We start from the raw sequence: 9758 nt of genomic DNA, 5'->3' as shown, positions 1-9758 counted from the left end.
ATTACTTTTTACAAAATCTGATGTTATCCTTGGGAGGAATTAAAGTTATGTATGTATGTATGTATGTATGTATGTATGTATGTATTTTTGTTAATCTTCACCCAAGGATATTTTTCCATTAATTTTTAGAGAGAGTGGAAAGGAGGGAGAGAGACAGAGAGAAACATTGATGTGAGAGAGACACGTTAATTGATTGTCTCCTGCACAAGCCCCAACCAGGGCTGGGTATTGAGCCTGCTACCTAGGTACATGCCCTTGACCAGAACCGAACCCCAGACACTTCAGGGATACTCTATGCACTGAGCCAAACTGGTTATTATTTATTGTCCTTCTTGAAGTTAATCTTATTTATTGTTTGCACTAGATTAGCAATGCCAAATGGAAGAATATGAATCAATTGAATAAGCATTTTATACATTTTCTTCTATTCCAGTTGATTTATCATTAGTGAATAAGGATGAAAACGCCATCTATTTCTTGGGAAATTCTCTTGGCCTTCAACCAAAAATGGTTAAAACATATCTGGAAGAAGAACTAGATAAGTGGGCCAAAATGTAAGTATTTTTTTCAAAAGCTGTCATTGAACATCTCACAGAAGAATTTAAAAATCACACTAGATTGTCTAATGGTTGGAAAGGTGTTTAATAGCATTTTAGGGTACAAAGGAATCTTAGTGATCATGTCATTTGATACTGTCATTTTATTGATGAAATAACTGAGGATCAGCAAATAAGGTCACAGGGTAAGTTACTGGCAGACTCAAGAATAAACTTTTAAAAATATTTAAAAATTTAAATCACTTTCCTGAGTTGTCACATTTAAACATATGTAATTATTGTATTTTTTTTTCTTTAACTAGAGGCCTGGTGCATGAATTTGTGCACTGGTGGGGTCCAGCTGGCCAGCCTGATGGGGGCCATCAGGGGTGGGCTGGCCAGTACAAGGGGCCATGGGCATTCCGGTTGTTCCACCATTCGGTCAATTTTTATATTACCCTTTTATTATATAGGACTAGAGGCCCAGTGCATGAAATTCATGCACAGGGGTGGGGGTTGGTCCCTCAGCCCGGCCTGCACCCTCTCTAATCCAGGACCCTTCTGGGGATGTCTAACTGTGATTGGGCCTAAACCGGCAGTCAGACATCCCTCTCGCAAACTGGGACCATTGGCTCCTAACCGCTCGCCTGTCTGCCTACTTGATCCCCCCTAACTGCCTCTGCCTAGCAGCCTGATACCCCTAACTGCTCTCCCCTGCCAGCCTGATTGCCCCTAACTGCCGCTGCCCTGTTGTGTGGGTCCTGGGTGCAGATATCCAGCTCCCTCCACCCTCCTGTCAGAGTCTGGGGCATGCCATGGGACCCAGAGTCAAGTGCCCACCCACCCGCATGTGCCTTGAAATCACGTGAGACCCAGACCCAGCCGGCCCCACCCCCGTCAAGCCCTGCTGGCACATCATGTCCCTGGCCAGCGACGGGCGGGGATGCTGTGTCAGTCACATCCCTGATTGGCGCTGGCCGGGGACACAGCCTCCTGCTAATCGGTTGTTATGGCATGAGGGTATTAGCTCTTTATTATATAGGATGACTAACAAGGGCGTTAACATTTGGGATTTAATTTAGTAATTTTATGATTAGTTCTTGGCTAACCTCTATCACAGTAATTTTTATAAATAAGGAAATAATAATTGTTGGGTGGAGGATTAGGTTGAGTGGAGCAGAAGGCACTTTCCTCCCCAAACTGAACATGATCATTGAGAAGATGCTCCTCTTGGGCTGAGCTAAACAGCTTCCCTGCTACCATGCAGGGATCTTAAATCAGGATCTCTTCTTCTCTCCATCTCTTCTCTTCTACCTTTACTTTTCTGCGTATGAAACCTTTCACACACTCTGTTTACCTGAATGTTTGCCCTCTTTAATCCAAACCTTCTCAAACGAACTGATTTTCCCTCCTGAAAATCCATTGCACTAATAGGCAGTTTAAGGATGTCTATTTTCATCAGTTTCATATTCTCAGCAATATTACAAATCTCAAATCTTATCTACTTCTTATCGTTCCCCAGTGTTAGGTCTGATCAAACAACTGAATCCAAATAATTGAACTGATAACCCCCCAGCCCTCCAGGAACTGCCTTAAACCACTTCACAACGGACATTCGCTTTCACTTAGACCAGTGGTCGGCAAACTCATTAGTCAACAGAGCAGCAAACCGCGGCTCTCAAGCCGCATATGGCTCGCTAGCCACAGTTTGCTGACCACTGATTAGACCACATTCCACGTGCTAAGACCATTATCTTTCTCCTCCAGACCCACCCAGAGAATTCTCACCCAGAAAATGCCCGCCTAGAGTCCTTTAAAATCTCTGATGCCCTGTACCTAGGTGCTGGCGCCATTTGGGGGCTCATCCCATCTGGTTTCTCAGATGACCTAATAAATTCATAATTCTTTACCCCTTTCAGCCTTGTGTATTCCTCCTTCGGTGATCCTAACACCCAGTAACTACCGATAAAGCTGAAACTAGAAATGTTTTCAAAATATTTTTAACTATTTAAACATTTGATATTATTTTAAGTTATTTACACATTTAAAATATTAAAAATTAGTAGAAATATTTAAAAAAACATTTTCTGATTCTTAGAATCTAAAAAAGTAGTTATGAAGAGGGAGCCAAGCCTGAATGTTAGAAACAAACAATTCAGGAGGATGAAACAATTCAGGAGGATGAAACCAAGCCATGTAAGAACTCAAAAATCAAGACATTTGGCTCTTATACAAACTCAGAGTGTCTACTCCATCTCCCTTTATTCTCTACGTCACTGGTCTTTCATATTAGGAATAGCATCTGTCCTGTAAAATTAGTTTACACTGAGTGTGCAAATGATCATTTCCACAACTATTCGAGAACACTGCAAAGTTCTTAATTTTAGTGGTTAGAAATATAAATTCACAACTTATTGCAAAAATTATAAGGTTTATGTAATTTATTAAGCATGTTATAACTTTATCTGCATAACCTTTATGCACACATTGGAAAATAAATATCACTACATTTAGAAGCATTTTGCATTAGCAGGTTACAGTATTTTAAAAATGAGGGTCAGAGTTAATAAAAATGGTTAATATTCATTTTTGGCTTTCATGTAAAAGAGAGCAGAGAATTAAATTGAATGAATTTGAACTTCAGAGGATGTCCTTGCCTCTTGGATAGTCAATCAGCTAGGCTGTGCATTTTTATCCTCAAGGTATTTTTAAAAATGCTGTCTTGCTTTCCTATTCATATCTTCACGATTATCATACTTCATTAAGGGCCTGATTGGTTATTTTCAAGACTGAAGTTATAGTTCAGGAAAGTGTCTCTGTCATAACACTTACCCTTCTATTGTTACCTTTTAATTTTACATTTTACCATATGACAATAAAATATTACATAACCTTAAAACCTCTTATCTAACTTTCATTAGATGATTCAGAAAGGAGGTACATTTTAATGCTTCAAGCAATTTAAACTAAAGAAAAAAAATATATTTCTTCTGAGCAAAAGAGTAGGTAGCTAGTTTGTTTTGTTTTGTCTTTGCTTTATTTAGGTATTTTTGCTTTAAGTGGGGGTGGCCATGTCAACACCATGGCTCTGCCTGCCCGTGGATATCGGTCGGGTAGTGTTTGAGGTGCAGGATTGCACTCCTGTGTCCTCCTACCCGACTCCCCATCTTCAATCTCAAAAGTGTACATTATTTCTTTGCTCCTAAATATGTAGTTTGAAAATCCCATGCTGACCTTTTCCAGCTAAGGTTCTGTTGGGAGCAAAGCTTTTCATTGGAGGCCTCTGGATTAGTGAACAGTCTCCAGATTAACTGGAGAAAAGTGTATTTCACATGCTCACAGAAGCACTGTCCACGGAGCGATTCCCTGAGCAGCCAGGAGTACAGCTTATATACCAGATGAACAAAAGGACATAGTTTTAGGGCTTCGTAGGAAAGTAGGGGAGGCTCCACAGGCCTTTTCCTCCTGATGATAATGTGCAGTATCCTTCCTAGCTGGGAGCTCCACAAGAGGGAGACTGATGGCCACTGAATTTGCACCCCAGGGACAGTGCCACCTTCCCCCTGAGGCGCTCAATGGCAGCTGTATTTTTGGGAGGCTCTGCTTAAATTTAGATACTGTTTCTTTCTTTGGCTGCTGTTTGCTCACATGCTTCAGTTTAAAGTAATCTTCATGCCACTCCAGTGGGCTGTTGTACATTGAAGTTGCTTAACAGGAAAAAATAATATTAACAATTTATAATCTTAATGGTAACATAAAAATGAGAGTGCTTTAGCTGAAATATTGCTCTGGGATAATGAGATCAAGTCTCTGACTGGCCATCCATGACCTGTAAGGTAGGAAATGCCATTTGGCTCATGGTCGTCATTTTCCATGACTTTCATCTTTTATGGCCTATTACAGATATACTACCTACCTATCTGCAAAATAAACCATCACTGGTCATAATGTAGCTTGATCTTATGATTTATATGGTACTATCTTTGATTCTTATACTAAGGAAAGATCAAGAATAGAAGCATCCTTAAAATATTTCAGGATCCAGCTGATTTATTCTAAAACTTCAAAATATTCAAGACAAAACTGAAAATAAACTACTTACCTCTGTGTTTTTTAAAATTCTTATTATTGTCATTTTCCAATATCAGTTTCAACTCTGCAATTTCTAAATTAGATTAATAACATTTACTTTGGAGAATGTATTTGTTTTATGGAGTGACAATATTTATATAATGCTAGAGGCCCGGTGCACGAAATTCATACACTCGAGGGGGGGGAGTCCCTCAGCCTGGTCTGCACCCTCTTGCAGTTTGGGAGTCCTCAGGGGATGTCCAACTGACGGCTTAGTGCTGCTGTGCCAGCCATGAGCCCTAGTTTCTGGCTGAGCAGCACTCCCCCTGTGGGAGCACACTGACCACCAGGGGGCAGCTCCTGCAATGAGCATCTGCCCTCTGGTGGTCAGTGTGCATCATAGCAACCCATCATCCCACCGTTTGGTCGATTTGCATATTAGTCTTTTATTATATAAGAATCCAAAATAGAAAACATTTAGGGTGATTTGACCCATTTGATTTATAATTATTATCAGCAAAATGGTCTTATAACAGTAAGAACCAATAAGATCAATATGCTTGGACCCTGTTAGTCTGCTAAAATGGGTAGGTAATAAGCTTAAAGAATTTTTAGAACACTTTATATTAAATATTTACTAATGGCCTAGATTATTTAAAGGAGAATAGTAGGGGATAATAATCATAGTTCTAAATAGTTCTAAAGTTCAGCTAGAAGGGAAAGATATATCAGCCCTAAAGAGCAAAATTGTTAAGTTGCAAAATATATATTATGTCCCAAAGTTATAATCATGTTAGGTCTTCTGTGTTGTCTTATCTGCTAGATAATTAGTTTTCTTTCTTTTTCATAAGAGTAAAAATTTGGCATAGCTGTGTCTTTATAGGGATTCATCTAAGAACTGTGATATTTTAGGTTGGATTGTTTAAAGAAAAAAATAGCTCACTGAATTCCATATTAGGAACAAACATGTTTATTTGCAGACAATGAGTTACTTTATGTGCCAGTGTGTGTGCAGAATGGGCACTGGGGAGACACGAACAAGTGGGTATATGAAATAGACTGACAACAGGCAGATTAACAGGAGAAAAGGTATAACATTTTATTCATTTTTAATATTACATTCATGAGGGCATCACAGGGGTGGAAAAAGTAAATACCCTATTAATGCAAGAAACATCTAAACCTAGACAACAGGCAGATTAACAGGAGAAAAGGTATAACATTTTATTCATTTTTAATATTACATTCATGAGGGCATCACAGGGGTGGAAAAAGTAAATACCCTGTTAATGCAAGAAACATCTAAACCTAGATAAGTTTTTTAATCCTCACCCAAGGATATGTTTTTATTGATATGAGAGAGAGAGAAATGGTTATTGGTTGTTTCCTGTATGAATTGAACCCACAACCTTTTGGTGTACGGGACAATGCTCCAACCATCTGAGCCACCCAGCCAGGATCAAATCTGTAGAGAATTTTTATGAGTTTATTTGAGCCAAATTGACAACAGTTGCTGGGAAGCAAAATCTCAAAGGATTGAGAAAATGGTCTGGTGAATGGTGGTTTTGCACCTTCTTTTATGCATTAAAATCAAAGGAGGAGGTGTAAGGGGGTTACGTGAAATTTATTGGTGGTAGACTAGGGAGGCAGGAGAAAGCAAAGTGGGGAAATCTCTATGATTAAATAAAAAGTAAAATGGATAGACATACTTTCCTTTTATATTCGTATTTATGGGATAGTTAACAATTAACATTTACAGAACACTGAGATGGTATATGGAGAACAAGATAATAATGAGGGGTTTCTTGATCTTGTACTCTGGTGGGAGATTGTGTCCTGAGGGATCTGAAGAAAAATGGGGGTTACTCTGACATTCTAAAGACATGTTATCATAGATGAAAAAGGACAATAGACAGACTTAGTTAAAAATTGACTTTTGTCAAGAAAGATACGGGCTTAGGACATGACGAACTTCTGTGACTAGCTTTTAGTTAGGAAATTTTAACTTCAGACCCTCTGATATAATTACTTTAGGCCTTTGAGTTTGTAAGACCACCATGCAGGCCTCCCCTGAGCTTGTCAGGTTTTTTTCATGCACAACCCCAAAAAGCAATGCAGCCCTGGCCAGAGTTGGTTAGAGCATTGACCAAATACACCAAGGTGTGGGTTTGATCCCCAGTCAGAGCACATATAAGAATCAGCCAATGAATGCATAAGTAAGTGGAACAACAAATCCACCTCTCTCCTCTCTCGCTCTCTCACTCTATTTTTCTAAAAATCAATCAATAAAAAAGAAAATTAAAAAGTGATGCAATTAGAGAACTTATATGTTATCTTAACAGGGGAAAAGTGGGGAGGTATAGGCCACATTGGGGAGAATAATTTTTAGGAAAGACAAATGAGCCCTTAGATAAGAATACATGGGAGGTGTGATAGTTTGTGACAGTTTTTCTGGGTGTGGTGTTGACTTCTATTCTCTGTCCTGTGACAAGAGCCCATTTTCCCTGGTTGATGAAACTCCTGGGAGGGGTGTTATGCTCAGATTCCGTGATCCCCAAAGACCACCAGGGAGCCGAGTCCGATGCAAAAGCAAAGAGCCTTTATTCGAGCTAGCTTGAGCTTCCCGTCCACCACACTCGCTGATGCAGCGGCAGGAGGCAGAGAGAGAGCCCCAGGCCCCAAACGCGCTGATTTATAGGGGGCCTGGGAGAGGAAGGAGGGGTAAGGTAGTGTGGCCTCTGCTGATTGGTCGGGGTCAGGTTGCACATGGGGGCAGGGCGCGGCTTACTTTCCTCTTGCATTTCTATTGGCTAATTCAAAAGTGTGGGTTGGGCTCTTGGAGAGGTTCTAGGGTGGGAACCTGACTCCACGAGGTGGAGGACATGGAACAAAGGGAACATGGAGTCGGTCTCTCCCTGCCCTTTCAGGGGATTTATGGCAATTGAGTTTCTTTTGGAAGATCTGTCTTCAGGCAGGTTAAGGGGAGTTCAGAGACAGCCTCTCCGTGCATTTGCTGTTTTTCAAGTGCCTTCAGCTCAAAGGAATCCCATGCCAAAGAGGAAAGTTTTAGTGTGGCATAATCTGCTAGCCTCCAGTATGAATAAGAGAGTACATGGTATAACACGTTACAAAGATTTTCCTGATATCAGTGTTAGTGATCATCAGTTGGGTCACAGGGGAAAAAAAGAGTTGTGATATCACGAAGAAAGACTGCAAATTCATATTTATTGAGGGGAGAGCTTTTCAAAACAGGCCACTTTTCATTTTGCAGGATAGTTAAAGCATAGTCCTATTTCAAAGAGGGTCTACATATCTATTAAGCTCCTAATTATATTTTATATCCTGAAATCTAATTTCTTGAGCAAATATTGCTTCATGTACATCTCACAGAATACCCCATTCATGGCAAGATATGCCTGGTGTTAGAAGTGAAATGGCATCAGAATGTTACCAGTGATTGGACCTCCATTCAGCAATCTTGGTACTTGAGTTCTGGCTAAGAAATAATTCAGAGCCAAGACTCAAATGCAAGCAGAAGTTTATTTAGAAAGTCACAGAGGTAGAAGAAGTGAACTGTGAACTAAGTGAGCCAGCTGGGTTGTGTGGGCTCAGGAAACAAGGCCCTTGGAACTTAGGAGAAAGAAAGCAGGGATATGTGCACCTGGAGGAAGGAGATGAGGAAAGGCTTGTGTGTGTGTGTGTGTGTGTGTGAGAGAGAGAGAGAGAGAGAGAGAGAGAGAGAGAGAGAGAGAGGAAGAGAGAGAGAGAGAGAAAGAGAGATGTGCTTAGCCCACTGGCCAAAGGGCACCTAAGGGCAGGGATTTTAGGGGAGTTTTAAGGGAGGTCCCAGGGGAAGACCTCAATAGAATATCCAGCAGCTTTCCAGGTGTGTCCTTCCATTCTTTCAGGGTCATAGTCTCCATTGGTTGGCCTGTGCCTGGATGGTGGTCATTAGTCACTGCAGCTGGTCCGCATGTCTATCAAATGTAGCCAGCCTGCCCTTACTCCTTTTCTGGGCCTGGAGCTGAAACACAGCTCAGGCCTAAATGTTTTTTCTCGGTGCTAATGCTTAATGGAGTGTTTGTGCAAGGGCTTGTATGGAGATTGTATGAGGCTATTCTCAGACCCCCTTGTTCTTCCTCTAAGCCCGGGTCTACCACATTGCTGGCAATATGCCAGGGGAGGAAATGTCAGGGGAGGGTCCAAACCGAATGACCAGTGACATGAAAGGTCAGGGTGTAGTAGGCACCAGAAACACCAGAAGAGGTGTTTGGACAGCCTCTGGAGGCGAAGGGAAGGGAAAGGGCTGTACCCTGTTCTTGTCATGCTGATGAGAAAGAATTTGAAAAGAGGGACCCCTGAGGGTGGCATTGTAGTGAATCAAATTAATTAATAAAGCAAGTAAATTTATTAAAGAAGAAAAGCAAGCAAATCTATCAAAACACGTCTGGCTTATGAAGCACAGACAGACTTCCCAATTAGTTTGAGAAGTGCTGCCTGGTAGAGGTTTGGCTTTTTATATTTTTCTGTCTGTAGGTTTTAAAATTCCTCTGCCTGATATCTTGGAACAGACTAGATCTCAAACTCTCCCTTTTACTTTGTTTATGGCTTCCTAGAATTTATGAGAAATGTTTGGTGAATTTATCTTGACAAGCTCTGAGAGTGTCAGCCTCTCTGTTTAAACTTCCCCAAATGACTGACTGCTTTGTTTAGTGGGTGAGATAAACGCCCCTCTTGCCTTCTCCCTTCCCCCTCCTGCCTTGGCAGTTCCTGGGTGATTTATGCTTTGTAGTCTCTGGTTAGGGATAAGAGGCTTAGTTAAAACTCCCCCTCTTTTCCTGCCATCTTTGGTTAGTGAGGAGAGGTATTAGCCATTTGTTCTCAAGATAAGGTATTGCTGCAAACTGGCTGCAAGCTGCCCAAACTGTTTGGCCTTGTTTCACTTTCTTATGTGAGTTTCCCTATTCCACTTGCTTAGGAGTTTTCCTAGCTTCTTACTACCCTGTTATAGGGGGGTCTATATGGTAGGACCAGCAATATGCTATGCTTAGGGAAGGAAGGTCACCCTCGGGGCAAGGTTCCAGGTTACTTTTGCCCCTTGCTAGCACCGGGTGACCATCAGTACCTGGCCCATTGTTCCTAATCTGTTCA

The 9758-nt window shown here is 41.1% G+C and overlaps 1 protein-coding gene across 1 annotated transcript in view; it reads left to right on the top strand.

Annotated features, from left to right (window-relative positions):
- Positions 1 to 9758, top strand: part of KYNU (kynureninase) — a 115617-nt gene that overhangs the window by 25853 nt on the left and 80006 nt on the right. The window contains exon 3 of the mRNA XM_080670354.1: positions 434 to 554. Coding sequence (XP_080526480.1) covers positions 434 to 554 — 121 coding nt within the window. The remainder of the gene's footprint in view (positions 1 to 433; positions 555 to 9758) is intronic.

Source organism: Plecotus auritus, assembly GCF_963455305.1.
Source record: "Plecotus auritus genome assembly, chromosome: 5".
NCBI lineage: Eukaryota > Metazoa > Chordata > Mammalia > Chiroptera > Vespertilionidae > Plecotus > Plecotus auritus.
The sequence above is the reverse complement of the archived record's forward strand: the minus strand, read 5'-3'. Positions and strand labels throughout refer to the sequence as shown.